The sequence below is a fragment of the Coregonus clupeaformis genome, unplaced genomic scaffold (assembly GCF_020615455.1).
Source record: "Coregonus clupeaformis isolate EN_2021a unplaced genomic scaffold, ASM2061545v1 scaf1246, whole genome shotgun sequence".
Lineage (NCBI taxonomy): Eukaryota > Metazoa > Chordata > Actinopteri > Salmoniformes > Salmonidae > Coregonus > Coregonus clupeaformis.
In genome coordinates this window covers 145001-160524 of record NW_025534700.1, presented here as the reverse complement: position 1 = coordinate 160524, position 15524 = coordinate 145001, and the positions used below count along the sequence as shown (strand labels likewise).

Genomic DNA, 15524 nt, shown 5'->3' with positions numbered 1-15524 from the left:
CGAATTGTTTCCAAATTTGGAGAACAATGTCTGGGTGCAGACACCACTGGCCGCCTCGAGGACCCTCTGACATGAGATCTGCCCTACGTTCAAGTAGCCCGGAATGCGCTGCTCTCAACGAGCGAAGGTGCTTGTGAGCCCACAGCCACTCTGCCGCCCGTGGAGGGCAGGAGACTGACCTGGCGATTTATGTGAGCTACTGTGATCCGGTTGTCTGACCAAACCAACATCGCGACCCCCGAGGGCAACGCGAGTGGTTCAAAACCAGTCGAACCGCTTTCCAACTCAAGAGGTTTATGTGCCCGACCTGATTGAGGCCATGCACCACCTAATCGCTTGAGACTGACATGTCCCTCCCCATCCAGTTAGACAGACATCTGTATACACTGGAATGTAGGATGACACCTTGCCCATCGGGACTCCGTAAGCGTGAGAACGCACGGGTTCCTCCAATAGTCCAGGTCTGCTCTTAGCGAGAGAGGAACCACCACCAACCGATGACGTTGACGCACTGGGTCTAGTCTTAGTTGGGCGAACCACCGCTTGTGTTCTGCGCATGTGCAGAAGCCCCAGCGGTACCCAGAGTGGGCTGCCGACATGAGACCCAAAAGTGACATGATCGACTAGCGCCACTACTGTGTGATTCGGACGACCTTCCTCAGGGCTAGTACCAATGCTGCCTTCGAGGTCCGAAACGCGCCCTCATCATTACAGTGTCTCAGCTGTAGTCCCAGGTGACAATCTGATGACTGGGCCAGGTGCGCTCTTTTTCCAATTCACGCGAACCCCAGACGCGTGAGATGAATCACTGTCTGTTCGTGGCGTGAACGCCGCTCTGCTGACGGGCGAACCAGCAGGTCGTCTAGGTAGGCTAATATCCTTATCCCTTGACGACGCAGCGGCTCCAATGCCGCCTCCACACATTTGAAAACGTCGAGGTGCCAGGGCGTACCCAAACGGCATCCTCGTGAACTCGCTCACGCCACCCCTTGAAAGGCGAACCGCAGAAACTTTCTGTGGCGAAATTGAATCGGCACATGAAAGTACGCGTCCTTTGGTCTATGCTTGTACAAAAGTCTCCCTTCTGGACACATTCCAGTAGACGTTTTGTCGTCAGCATTCGAAGGCGCCGCTTTGGTTATGCTCTCGTGAGAATGCGTAAATCCAAAATCGGCCTCACTCCCGCTCTTTTGGGCACTAGGAAATAGGGCGAATAGAGCCCTTTGTTCCTTTGCTCCGGGAACTACTGTGACCGCCTCTTCGCCAAAAGTTCCGTGATCTCTGATATCGAGCGGCTACTTTGTCTCGGCGTTTTCATCACCGTTCTACCACTCCCAAACGGGGGTGGGGTCCGATGGAATTGGAGGGCATAACCCTTCTCTAACGTCTGTTCTAGCCAGCGTGAGAGGGTACAGCTTCGTTGCCACTGCCAGCAATGGAGAAAGCGGACGTGCACGGGCTCTTTTACGTCCAGTAGGAAGGACCTGTATTCCTCTATGGCTCGCCGCCGCTATTCCCCAGCACTGAGTTGGTGGAATAGCCCAGGGGCCCCCTCGAAAGGGAGAGGAACATCAGCTGGTTCATGAATCGGAGGCCTTGATACGTTAGTTCGCCCGTAACTCCAGTAATCCGGCCCTCCGTGAACGCAGCACGTTCTGAACTGCGCTGTCTGAGGCATTAACCTGAGACGGCGCGCTCTCCCCGGGATAGCGATTGCGTCATCACGTCATTGTCTGACTGAGACTGCCGCTTGCCATGAGACCCATCCATTACAGTACTCATCTGGAGTCTGAAAGGTGTAATCTCTGACTGGTACCACACGGTGGTGCCATAACACCTCTTTACTGGTCTCATGCGGCTGCTCAACAACACGACTCAGTAGTGGTGGCTGCGCTCAGAGCCCTGGGTATTGCTACGTTCATGATAGACCGGGAGGCGTCCATACCTTGATTACACTTGTCTCTGGTATTCCCGCTCTCCGTGAACGCCGCACGGGTCTGAACTGCGCCGGCTGAGGCATTAGCCTGCAGCAAGGCGTTCTTCCTGCAGCGGCTGCGCCTTCATGTCACATTGGGACAGAGACAGCTGCCTGCTATGAGAGCCTTTACTACAGAGCTCCTGGAGTCTGTAGTAAGAGATCTTTATTAGGTGAGCTAAGGCTGCGCCTTGCTACCTCTTCCTTTTCCTCTCCTGAGCGCGCTCAGCAACGCACTCTGGGTGGGTTGAGCTACACTCAGGATGGTGAGGGTGCCATAGAACGTGAAGTGTTCTGTACCTTATGGAATACGTGTCTTTCTTTGACAATGTCAGTGAGACTCCGCTCTTTATTCACATAATTACACACAATGCCCTCCACGCCTGAACAGTGGGGTGGGGGAACAGTAGGCCCCTCTGCGTCACGCCCGGGCCGTCCTCTGCTCTCTCCCCTCGCCTCGTCAGAGATGCCGCCTCTTTTGGGAGACCTTCTGGTGCTGCCAGGCTGGCTTCTGAGCGACCTCTCTCGCCGCGGAACCGACGCCGTCACCGTCGCTGCTGGAGGGCCGAGCCCGCTCTCCTGCCGCCTGGGGTGTGCGCCTGTCGCCTGGCCCTTCGCCTCCCAGCGGATTTACTGGGGCGTTAGAGGTGGACGGGTTGGCTGGGGCTCTGCTGGCCTTCATTGCCAGCGGCAAATGCTTCGCCAGGTGCCTCCTCTCCTCGTCCCAGCTTGGCGATGCGCTCTGTAGCGTCCTTCACAGCGAGGCCAAATAGGCCTTCGCTGGAGACGGGGCGTTGAGCAAGGATGCTCTGTCGGTCTCCTTCATAGCCGTCATCGACGCCAGAGGTGCCGCTCCGTGACCACCGAGGTGGCCATGGTCCTGCCCGCACATATAGCGACCGCTTGGCTCAGGTGGAGGATGGCTCCGAAATCCTGGAGGCCTCCTCCACTTCTCGCTGGTCATCTCAGACCTGCCCGTTGTGAGACGGGACAGGGAGGCCGCGAGGAGGGCGTTGTTCGCCGCCGCAACGCTCTGGGCTCCCAGCGTGAAGGATTTCTCAGCCAACTGGGCTGTGAACCTGTCCTTCTGTGCTGGCAGGGTGGCCTTCTTGGAGGCTGCCCAGGGACTCGAACCCGGCACTAGGAACGCCGTCATGGCGCCCTCGAGCCTGGGGATTCCCCCTAGCCGCCCACTCATATCCAGCCACTCTGGTGAATGGGGTGTACACTCTGGCCGGCGAACGCGCCGCCAGAGGTGCCCCCACGAGCCCTCGACATATTTGCCAAGAGAGGGCCGCTGGAGCCATTGGCTCAGCCGCCCTTCTCGGCTTGGGAGTAGGCCGCCCTCCATCAAATCCACCTCCATCGGAGGGGGGAGGTGGGGGCAGCGCAATCTCCAGTCGAGTGGCCGCCTTCTCAATGAGTTCGGGAAAGTCCGAACGCAGAGAGGCAGCCACAAGGACAGAGCCTCTGACCTAACAGAGCTCATGTCTTCCTCGCACAGGGAACCTTCAGACCTCACGCTTCCGTGGAAAAGGGGGTCTTAGAAGGCTGGCGCCAGAGCTCTGGCTTGCCCCACTGGGACATCCGGCTCGGCGCTCTCCCTCGTCATCCTCTGATTCCGCACTGCCCGCTGATGCCTCTGAGCCAGAGGCGAGCACGACATTGCATCATCAAGAGGGACATCCTCCTTGAAAAACGCCCAGCGCTGCTTTCTCTCCTTCATGAGGAGAGCGCAGGAGGCGCAGTTGGAGGGTCGCCGAGACCATCCTTGCGGCATGCAGCGGTCCCAAACACACGAAACATAGGTCGTGGGGGTCCGTGGTTGCCATGGAGGTACAGGGCGGCACAGGGCCCTGAAAAGGGCCTTTGGGGGTGGATAACTTGGCGTGCTCGTTTAGAAGACGTTGACGGCTGGCAGTCAATCGACTAAATTCCTTCTTGAGTCTTCTAGGCTTCTTCACTCTAGTCCAGTCGCTGAAGATAATGGGAGGCAGATTGATGGAACGGGGTTCCTTATATAGGGACACCTGTACTCCTATTGGCTGTAGGTGTGTGCATAAATTTGCTTCAGGCTGTTCTGCCCTAGGGCAGGGGTAAACCACTAGGAGCATAGCTCCCCTATGGGGCGGAGCTCCACGATTAGAACTGGAGTTACACTCCGGTAACTAGTCGTTGTGTGTCATTAGTTGCCTTGAATGCAGTCCAGAAGAAACATTGCATGCCAACTTACTTTGAAAGTCCCATGTTGCAGTGCTGCTGAGAGACTCATGCAGAGGCCCAAACTTTACAGTGGAGCACGGAGGCCATCTTGTGGTTAAATTTGGGTACTGCACAACATGGTTATTTGCTCTTTAGAGAGAGCATATAACAGAGGCGCGCTTTCTGTGCCACTGGCCTCAATCAGGTCGGCCAAATGCAGATAATAGCGCACCGCGCACCGGTGCTGAAGTCATTCATTCACTTCAACTCAACTAGCGAACACACCATGTCTGGAAGAGGCAAAGGCAGCAAGGGACTCGGAAAAGAGGGCGCCAAGCGTCACCGCAAAAGTTCTCCACGATAACATCCAGGAATCACCAAACCCGCTATCCGCCCGTCTTGCTCGCTACGCGGCGTGAAGCGTATTTCCGGTCTGATCTACGAGAGACCCGCGGTGTCCTGAAGGTGTTCCTGGAGAACGTGATCCGTGACGCAGTCACCTACACCGAGCACGCCAAGAGGAAGACCGTTACCGCCATGGACGTGGTTTACGCTCTGAAACGTCAGGGACGCACCCTGTACGGTTTCGCGGTTAAACGCACTCTCTTCGGAACCTCAACACCCGACTTCAACCCAAAGGCTCTTTTAAGAGCCACCCATCCGCTTCAAAAGTGCCCATTCCATATAGTGTTTTTTTTTTTCAGTATGCTATTTAGTAGGAAGTATGAGCCACTTCGAGTGGACAGGGAGTATTAATTAGAGGACTCTAATGTCCCTTCCAGTTTTAGCGCACAGAGGGAGGCCTATATCTGACAGTGGCAAAGTGTAGTGACGTTATTTTGGGTCAAGCAATAGTAGCATTTGGACAACATAAAGCCACCACGAGTCGGTGACTGGCTCGAAAAGAGGGGGGACAGCGCGCAAAGAATACTTTTCTTGCTCTTCAATCAAAACAAAACCTTCTACAAAGTGGTGCGTTTTGCCCCTAAATGACCCCTGAGGATTATGTGTTCTCATTTGTCAGTAATTGACCTGACATGCTCCCTTTAAATGGTACTATTTTTACGCAAACGTATACTGTAATGTACTACTATTATGATGTCACTTCACGGTAAGTAGAGCGAAATGCTGATATTGACAAGGTCAGAGACGTAAGGAATGTCCCAAATGCATCCCTATACCCTAAACGTGGATCCAAAAGGAAGTTGCTGGGGTCTATTGGATGAGGGGTGTACTCAACTGTGCCTATAGCGTGTCAAAAGTCCCCCAAACGGGAAATACCCCTTGGCAACTGGGCAGAGGCCCTGTCCATTTCAGCACCGCTGGACCTCCCCTATTACCCGTGTCGTGAGTGGAGATGCAGCACAAGCGCTGTCCATACAACGGTGCTGAATACAGCAACGCATGCGCCGATTCTGCCTTTGTACTTCCTGATGGTAGCAAATGTTTTGGTGGAGTTTGACTATTATAGATAAAAAAACAACGGATCGCGCAATTTGCTAAACGCACCCCTTGGGGGACCCCAGGACCGCGTTTGGGAAACGCTGGCCTAAAGAGCAAATAACCATGGTGTGCAGTACTCAAATTTAACCACAAGATGGCCTCCGTGCTCCACTGTAAAGTTTGGGCCTCTGCATGAGTCTCTCAGCAGCACTGCAACATGGGACTTTCAAAGTAAGTTGGCATGCAATGTTTCTTATGGACTGCATTCAAGGCAACTAATGACACACAACTAATAGTGTCAATTATTCATCTGAACACAATTCTTGTAACTATTCGGCCTATATTATCACTCGTTTCTTTTCCCCCCTCCTTTGTAAAGCATTTTACTGTGCTACTATAGTCCAAAGGAAGTGGATGATGCCAGACGGTTGTATATATGGTTGTATATATATATATACACACACACACACATTGAAGAATCCCAGCAGGTGCATGTGGGTCAGAAGGCTGATTGCGGCCTCTTTTTTATTTTCCATGTTGTATAGTTTCTCTCTCTCAGTCTCAGAGTCTCTCTCTCTCACTCACTCTGTCTCTCTCTGTCTCTCTCTGTCTGTCTCTCTCTCTCTCTCTCTCAGTCACTCACTCACTCTCTATCTCTCTTACGTGGAAGCAACTGCCTTAGCTGGTAGAGCACGGCGCTTGTAACGCCAAGGTAGTGGGTTCGATCCCCGGGACCACCCATACACAAAAATGTATGCACGCATGACTGTAAGTCGCTTTGGATAAAAGCGTCTGCTAAATGGCATATTATATTATTATATTTATCCTGTTGCCTCATGAGGGTAGTAGGAAGGAAAATACACTATGTGACTCAAATGTACTAAACTTTAAATGGACATTTTGAGTCATGTAGCAGACGCTCTTATCCAGAGCCACTTACAGTTAAGTGTGTGCCTACATTTTCATACTGGCCCCCCTTGGGAAACGAACCCGCAACCCTGGCGTTACAAGCGCAGTGCTCTACCAACTGAGCTACAGGGGACTATATATGTATGATGCGACCTGGACCGAAATGACCCGTTGGCAAAAGGGCTACGTTCATATATATATATATATATATATTTGGCCTACTCCTATTCTTCCTAGACAGGATTATTCACCCCCTTTTTATTCTTGCCATTATCGTTCTCATTCACATCATTAGTGTATAGTCCAATGATGGAGCGTCCATTCACTCCCGTCCGTGTCCTACCGATTCAGGGAAGTCGACTCAAAATGACTATCCGCTCAATAAACGACAAAAGGCATTTCTTTCCAATCAAACCCAACAGACTGCTTTTTTTTATTTACACCCTTTGTCAAAGGGTGCCATTTTACATTGCCTTCACCTGGAATGGAGGCCGACAAACATGGCTTACTATTCAGCGTGCAAAGACAACAAAAAAGGCGCGCTAAACCCCTACGCTGAAACGGGCGGGGGAAATGATACAATGTAGCCGCTCTCCGAGCCGGCGCGCGCCGCCCGTTAAACATTGATACAATGTAACCGCGGTCCTACAATGTAACGCAGCCTACCTGCGCATTCATTCGGTGGCGATGGAATTGCTCTTTTTACTGACAGAGTGGGTGGCTCTTAAAAGAGCCTTTGGGTTAGTAGAGCAGTCCAAATGCGCTGTTTACTTGGAGCTGGTGTACTTGGTTACGGCCTTGGTGCCCTCGGACACGGCGTGTTTGGCAAGTTCACCGGGGAGTAGCAGGCGCACGGCGGTCTGGATCTCCCTGGAGGTGATGGTAGAACGCTTGTTGTAGTGGGCCAGGCGAGAGGACTCTCCGGCGATACGCTCGAAGATGTCGTTCACGAACGAGTTCATGATTCCCATGGCCTTGGAGGAGATGCCGGTGTCGGGGTGGACCTGCTTCAGGACCTTGTACACGTAGATGGCGTAACTCTCCTTCCTGGACTTTCTGCGCTTCTTGCCGCCCTTCCCTGCGGTCTTGGTGACGGCTTTCTTGGAGCCCTTCTTGGGCGCTGACTTTGCTGGTTCGGGCATGATGACGTCTCGTTGCTTCTCAGAAACGAATGAGGGCGTGAAGGGCGCTTACCCGTGTTATGAAGAGGAAGCTAAGCAAAGTCAGCGGCAGTGGACACTCCCCTGCTTGCTCGTAGGCGCCCCTGCTATTTGCCCAGTGGAGCTCTAGTGCTCAAAAGAGCCTTCCGCTCAGAGGCTAGCTTCCCGAACAAAGACAATTGAGGGCGCGCGCGGGTCCTCACCCCCTCCCTCCTCTCTATAGCCTATGCTCTATGACCGATGGGGGATTGTGTGTTTCAAAAGGGGGCCTTTGATAGTTGTCCAAATGGCACGATTGTTGTGCCAAATAATGCTGGTGATAGAATTGCCCACTTTGGCACCGTCAGACATAGGGCTCGCATTTTGGACTGTGTGTTTGTGTGTGTGTGTGTGTGTGTGTGTGCGCGCGCTGTCCACCTCTTTTCGAGCAACGTCTAACGACTAGTGGTAGCTTTATGTTGTCCAAATGCCACTATTTATCACTCCCTCCAGGAAATACACGACGCCGCTGTTCTGGTTACTGATGGATTTATTCTTCTACTAAATTCTCCACATTCATCAATCCACCGTCGAACTGTTTAAATACATTTCAACACATGCACAAAACACAAGTTGGCGTTCACGTTACAGAAACCTTGCACGTAAATATGCGCGACAAATAATTAACATAATGAACATACCTCGCTGGCTGCACACAACTGAGAGGGAAATGGGTCCACTTAGAAACAAGAATACTTGTAAATAAACACGTCGTTAATTTAACTTATCTTTGAGTACTACATTTAATGTAATGAGTACTAAACTTTACCGCCGCTACTTTACAGCGATGTCTGGAACTTGTCACCACTAAAAGCGTCCCAACACAACATAGAATGTACAGATAGTTCCTATCACATAAATACAAGCCAAATCAATATTCAAAATACAAGTTGTACAAATAATAATGACATGAATAACATTTATGGCAGTTAAACTCTTGCTTGACACAAAATAACGTCACTACACTTTGCCACTGTCAGATATAAGCCTCCCTCTGTGCGACAAAACTGGAAGGGACATTAGAATCGATTAGTTACCGGAGTGTAACTCCAGTTCTATGAGTGGAGCTTAATACTCCCTGTCCACTCGAAGTGGCTCATACTTTCCTACTAAATAGCATACTGAAAAAAAAAGACACTATATGGAATGGGCCCTTTTGAAGCGGATGTGGGTGGCTCTTAAAAGAGCCTTTGGGTTCGAGTCGGGGTGTTGAGGTTCCGAAGAGAGTGCGTTTAACCGCCGAAACCGTACAGGGTGCGTCCCTGACGTTTCAGAGCGTAGACCACGTCCATGGCGGTAACGGTCTTCCTCTTGGCGTGCTCGGTGTAGGTGACTGCGTCACGGATCACGTTCTCCAGGAACACCTTCAGGACACCGCGGGTCTCCTCGTAGATCAGACCGGAAATACGCTTCACGCCGCCGCGGCGAGCCAGACGGCGGATAGCGGGTTTGGTGATTCCCTGGATGTTATCGCGGAGAACTTTGCGGTGACGCTTGGCGCCTCCTTTTCCGAGTCCCTTGCCGCCTTTGCCTCTTCCAGACATGGTGTGTTCGCTAGTTGAGTTCAAGTGAATGAATGACTTCAGCACCGGTGCGCGGTGCGCTATTATCTGCGTTTGGCCGACCTGATTGAGGCCAGTGGCACAGAAAGCGCGCCTCTGTTATATGCTCTCTCTAAAGAGCAAATAACCATGGTGTGCAGTACCCAAATTTAACCACAAGATGGTCTCCGTGCTCCACTGTAAAGTTTGGGCCTCTGCATGAGTCTCTCAGCAGCACTGCAACATGGGACTTTCAAAGTAAGTTGGCATGCAATGTTTCTTATGGACTGCATTCAAGGCAATTAATGACACACAACTAATAGTGTCAATTATTCATCTGAACACAATTCTTGTAACTATTCGGCCTATATTATCACTCGTTTCTTTTCCCCCTCCTTTGTAAAGCATTTTACTGTGCTACTATAGTCCAAAGGAAGTGGATGATGCCAGACGGTTGTATATATGGTTGTATATATATATATATACATACACACACACATTGAAGCTAGACTTCAGGCAACGAAAAGGGGTAATACGTAGCTTTTAGACGTGTTAGTGAACAACATACATGGTGGGTAACGTAGAGGTGCATGTATACATGGAACAATTGTGCTTTTTTGATGGAAATATGGAGGTGGCTCTTAAAAGAGCCTTTGGGGATTTTGGAGTTCAGGTCATCCTCATTTATGCGCGCTCTCCGCGAATCGGCGGGCCAGCTGGATGTCCTTGGGCATGATGGTCACCCGCTTGGCGTGGATGGCGCACAGGTTGGTGTCCTCGAACAGGCCGACCAGGTAAGCCTCGCTAGCCTCCTGCAGGGCCATCACGGCGGAGCTCTGGAAGCGCAGGTCGGTCTTGAAGTCCTGGGCGATTTCTCACACCAGGCGCTGGAAGGGCAGCTTGCGGATGAGCAGCTCAGTGGACTTCTGGTAACGACGGCTCTCTCTCAGAGCCACGGTGCCGGGCCTGTAACGGTGAGGCTTCTTCACACCGCCGGTGGCCGGGGCACTCTTGCGAGCAGCCTTAGTGGCAAGCTGCTTCCTGGGGACTTTGCCACCGGTGGATTTGCGAGCGGTTTGCTTGGTTCTGATTTAAGGGTTTTTATTAAAAACGTACAAAAACCATACATCATAAATCATTCAATTTCAATACAATACAATATTTGCATCACGCCACACCATTCTCACACCAGTATCCTCTCACCCTCCTCTTTCCACCACCCCATCACTATTAACCAACCAACAAACCCCATCATAATAAGAAAAAACTACCCTATGCCATTTAGCAGACGCTGTACTTACCGTCATGCTTGCATACATTTTACATATGGGCGGCTTCGGGTTCCGAACCCACTACACAACGCCATGCTCTACCCCACTGAGCCACCTAGGACTACGAGAAAATAAACATAGAAATCACATCATGTATACCGGCTAAGCCACTAGGACTACGTGAAAATAAACATAGAAATCACATCATGTATACGGCTACGCCACATAGGACTATGAGAAACCAAACAAAATCAAGCTATAACACTAGATACACCTCAGGGGAGCACCTTCCCTCCCCTTTTTACCCAGCCACAAGAAACACACCCTCCTCCCTACCCCTCTATACTAAACCTAAACCCCCCTCTACACTAATCCTAAACCCCCCTTCCACCTCTCCCGAGCAGCATGCTGCCCCCACTTCTTCTCCTCTCCCTTCATCCTCCCCCTCAAATTTCTCTCCACCCTCCTCACTATCCCCTCCACACCCCCTTCTCCCCCTGTCCTTTCCAATTTCTGCCTAGCCTCCCACAAACCCTGTTTAAAGAGGCTTATGAGAAGCCAGAGCAGAAACCTGTCCCTAACCGTCCCCCTCGCTCTCCCTACCCCTCTCTCTACCCTAGCCCATGTAACCACAAAATCCCCTCTCACCCTGCCTATCAGACCCTGTGCCCTAGCCCACACTACCCCGGCGAAAGCACAGTCCCAAAAAACATGGCGCACCGTCTCCTCCCCGCCACAAGTTGGCCTTGGGCAGGTGGGGGATCGAGTCAAGCCACGCCCGTACAAGATGGAACGTACGGGCAAGCCCTTATGGAGGCTCAACCAATTCAGGTCCTTGAGCCTGTTATCCAGACCTCGCACCTGCACTCCTTCCCAAACCACAGCCGGGATACCCAATACCGGCCCGGGACACCCTCCCCGTCTCACCTCCTCGTACAGGTGCCTGTGATCTAAACCTACTCGGGCTACTTCAACCTCGGGGTGACCACGCAGCCACTTGGCCGCATAGCCAAAGTGCCACGGCAGCTGTTCCGCCCGAGGACCCGTGTTAGTCCACACCATTACGCTTCTCGCCTGGTAAGAGAAGAACACCCGCGGGAGGTAACCAGACGGGTGTATTACCGGATGAGCCAGCTCAGTCAACAAATATGAAACAAAAATTGAATCCAGCTTGAGGGGGAAATGTGGTACCCCCTACCTCCCTCCCCGATGGGACAGAGCATGCGTACCCTCGCGACATACTCTTGCCTGCCACCCCACATGAACTGGAACACCAGCCTCACTAGAGGCACTCTCAGACTCTCTGGCAATGGGTAGACGTATGCCATATACAATAGTGATGGCAACACATCCACCTTGAGGACCAGGACCTTGCCTATAAAAGACAATGACCTAGCCCTCCACATCCCCACCTTCCTCTGCACCACTGCGATGCATCTGTTCCAGTTCAGCGTCGCTGAGCCAGAGGTCTCAAAAAGGACCCCCGAGAATCTTCAGGGCCCCACTACAGAGAGATAACCCCCAGGCACATCCGTCCCTCCCACGCCATCTTCCGAAATACTTAACGGATGACTTAGCGTGATTGAGGACCGCTCCCGACGCTCGGGTGAATTCCCCTATGATGGCAAGGGACCTAGTCAGGCACGGAGTCCTTGCATAGCAACAAGGAAGTGTCGTCTGCGTACTGGGTCATCTTAACATGCAGCCCACCGCTTCCAGGGATAAGCATGCCCTCCACCCCTGTGTCTGCCCTAATGGCAGCCCCCAGAGCTCCATGTACAGAACGAAGAGGAGTGCCGAGAGCGGGCACCCCTGCCTGACCCCAGACTCAAGGTCAAAAACGCCACCCATGTGACCGTTTACGCTCACCCGGCACCCTGCTCCGACATATAAAGCACGGATCCACCCTATATACTTCTCCCCAAAACCTAATCTGCCTAACACCCTGAAAAGAAAAGATCTATTCACTCGATCAAAGGCTTTAGCCTGGTCGAGTGCTGCTACCATTAGCGGCAGCCCTCTATCCTCTGCCCAAGCAATGGAGTCCCTGATCAAACTCAGGTTCCACCTAATAGAGCGTCCCTCTATCCCACACGTCTGATCCTCATGGACGACGTAGGGAAGGGCTGTGCGCAACCGGTCCGCTAGAACCTTCGGCAAGTAGCTTGTAGTCACAGCATGGTCAACGGCCGCCAGTTGCCGAGATCTGTGGCGTCCCCCTTCTTGTACAGAAGTGACAGCACACCTACGGCCATCGATCCCCCGGGACCCCTGTCTCGAGGATGGCCTTCAAGACTTCGAGGACTACTGGCCCAAGTATACCCCAAAACTTGAGGTAAAACTCAGCCGTCAGCCCATCCATCCCGGGCACCTTCCCTTTTCCCATCCTCCTGAGGCGCTCTCAACCTCTTCTAGGGAGATCTCAGCCTCCATTGCTTTTCTAATGTCCTCCGGCACTTGCCGGACAGGTGTTCTAAAACACATTGCCCTGCTCTACATCTACTGCCCTCTCTTGAAAGAAACCTCGGAAATGCTCCGTGGTCACCTTGACCATCTCCTCCATCTCTCTCACTACTCTACCGCTTTCTTCCCCTAACCCCATACATTACCTTCCTACTCTGCCTTTCCCTTACTGATTTAAAGAACACGGCCAACATGTTTCCGTGTTCTATAAACCACTCGCTACCGCATCAAGAAAGCGCGAGCCTTCCGCTCATGCACCTCCCTTAGCTGCGCCTTTAGGGCAGCGGATCTCTCCCAGTCTGCCGACCCGCCGAGGTTGCCTGCCTCAAGCTCGAGTTCTAGCAGCCTCTGGATATGATCCACCTCCCTCCTTTCCTCCCTCTTTTTCCTCTTCCACTGTCCTATTATAAAAACCCTCATCCTCACCTTCACTATTTCCCACCACTCTAACACCCCCTCACACATGGACCGGAGGCCTTCAAGCCCCCTAAAAAAATCTACAAAAGCGTTGACGAAAGCCTGCCCATCCAGCACCTCCCGTTCTAACTTCCAGTACCCCCTACCGAAGAGACAGACTGGTGCCCCCACCTGCAGGAGCACCCCGTCGTGGTCCGAAAAGAACACAGGCAACAAGCGCCCAGACAACTGACCCAGAGACCTAGATAGGAAAATATAGTCGAGCCTCCGCTCGACCCCCCTAGAGTTGCGCCATGTTGGCCATGCCATCGCCGGAACAGTGTGCAGGCCCCCATCCACCAGACCATGGCTTGCCATTAGTCCGGCGACGGCTCCTGCACTACTATCCCTCCCCCTCCCTATATCTACATTGAAATCCCCCCCTATCACCAAGTGTCTATTTGTAGCACACAGCGGCTCCAGGCAGTCCACCATCTCCCCTCCTGCCCGTTGCCAACTGTGGCCCGTACACCACAATAACCCTGTATCTACTCTCCCTTATCGTGACATCCGCTCCCAGTACCCTACCCTGCATACCCACAAAAGTGCCCTCCACCTTCACCTCCCTATTCCCACACAGAATCCCCACCCCTGATGAATGAACCCCCCCTATGCCCCACACCGACTCCCCCTTGTCCCACTCCCTCCTAAACCTTAAAACATCCCCACTATCCCTTAGGTGAACCTCCTGTATAAAACAAACATCAAAACCCACCCCTCTAAATACCCAAAACCGCCCTTCTCTTAACCCCCTCCCTTATTCCCCTCACATTTACCGTAACAAAAATAACCCCTGCCATAATACATATTACACATCACGCAATAATATTCCCCAAAACTCAAAAACCAAAACAGGAGGCTCACCTGATGCTCCCCTGCTCCATCTCCTCCAGCGGTGCCTCCGACCCCCCTTCAGGTGTCGTCCCCCCACTCTCCTCCATCTCCCCAGCCCAGGATGCCGGAATGGTGTTCGGCTCCCGGGTTTCCTGATCCCTGGGCTCACCACCATCCTCCTCCATCCCATCAACCCAGAAAACGGTTGGAAATAGCACCGGGGATCCAGCGTCCTCTGCCCCCCCCTGCCACCCCCCAGTGGGTGCCCCCGGCAGTTGTGCATTGGGAGGGGTCGCGCCGGTGGGAGCTTCTTCCCCCACCTCCCCCTTCTCTCCCATTACTCGCTTCGCCTCCCCCTCTTCCCCCGCCCATCTCCCTCTTCCTATCCCCAGACCTCCCCCTCCTCTTCCCTCTCTTCTTCGTAAGAACCGACAGCGGGGAAACCATAACCCCCTAACCCCCAGCTCCTCCCTCACCTCCCTCAGCTCCTCCTCCCCTTCTCTCGCTCTCTCCTACTCCCCCTCCGGCATCGCCTCTCCCCCTTCTCCTCTCCTTCCAGGGCTGTGTCCGGCACCTCACCGACCTCCTCTCGCTGCTCCGTCTCTGGCACCTCCTCTCCCACTCTCCCCTCTGTCTCCGTCGCCGTCGCTTCCCGCCTCTCCTTCCTGTCCTTTTCTGCCGTCCTCTGCCCGTCCTCCTCTCTTCCCGCTGCTTTTCCTGGCACCTCCTCTGTTGCAGCCGGACTTCCCTCTGGCCCTTGGCTCGGGTCTGGAACTCCCTCTCCACTTCCTCCCCATCCCCCTCTCCTGCACCTGCTCCCCCCCTGCAGCCGCTGCATGCGACTTGTGGCGAGCCGTGCAGTCCCTCCACAGATGTGCTGATGATCCACACCCGTGGCATTTCTTTGGCTCACCACAGTCTTTCGCCTCGTGCGCCCCTGACCCACACACCCTGCACTTCCTCCCTCCACATGAGGCGCAATTATGTCCGTACGTCATGCAGCGTCTGCAGAACGGAGGCTGACGGGCATAAAATAATGTCCCCCTATCAGCCCCCAGGGAAAACATTGCTGGAGGATGAAGGTACCCCCCCAGGCCCCCTGGGTCTTCCTTCAATAAGGCCTGGAAACTCCTCCTCCCGTTCCAGAACCCGAGCGTGTCCTTGAGGAGCCTTGCTGAGGAGACATTGTCCATGTACCTCCCCAGAAAGGCCCTCACCTCCTCCTCCTTAA

At 53.1% G+C, this 15524-nt stretch overlaps 2 protein-coding genes across 2 annotated transcripts; both read right to left on the bottom strand.

The window, feature by feature from the left end:
* Positions 1–7245: 7245 nt before the first annotated feature.
* Positions 7246–7696, bottom strand: LOC121558351 (histone H2B). The gene has a single exon (XM_045217829.1). The coding sequence runs from the start codon at positions 7669–7671 to the stop codon at positions 7297–7299; it is 375 nt and encodes a 124-aa protein (XP_045073764.1). The 5' UTR covers positions 7672–7696; the 3' UTR covers positions 7246–7296.
* Positions 7697–8245: 549 nt separating this feature from the next.
* On the bottom strand, positions 8246–9309 carry LOC123486512 (histone H4). Its single transcript, XM_045217830.1, has 2 exons — positions 8370–9309; positions 8246–8263 (listed from the first exon to the last, which is right to left on the bottom strand). Exon 1 carries the CDS (start codon positions 9270–9272, stop codon positions 8961–8963), a length of 312 nt encoding a protein of 103 aa, XP_045073765.1. The 5' UTR covers positions 9273–9309; the 3' UTR covers positions 8246–8263; positions 8370–8960.
* Between the last annotated feature and the right edge of the window lie 6215 nt (positions 9310–15524).

Excerpts from the sequence above, each read along its gene's own strand:
- LOC123486512 (XM_045217830.1), bottom strand. The coding sequence starts at position 9,272 with ATGTCTGGAAGAGGCAAAGGCGGCAAGGGACTCGGAAAAGGAGGCGCC.
- LOC121558351 (XM_045217829.1), bottom strand. The coding sequence starts at position 7,671 with ATGCCCGAACCAGCAAAGTCAGCGCCCAAGAAGGGCTCCAAGAAAGCC.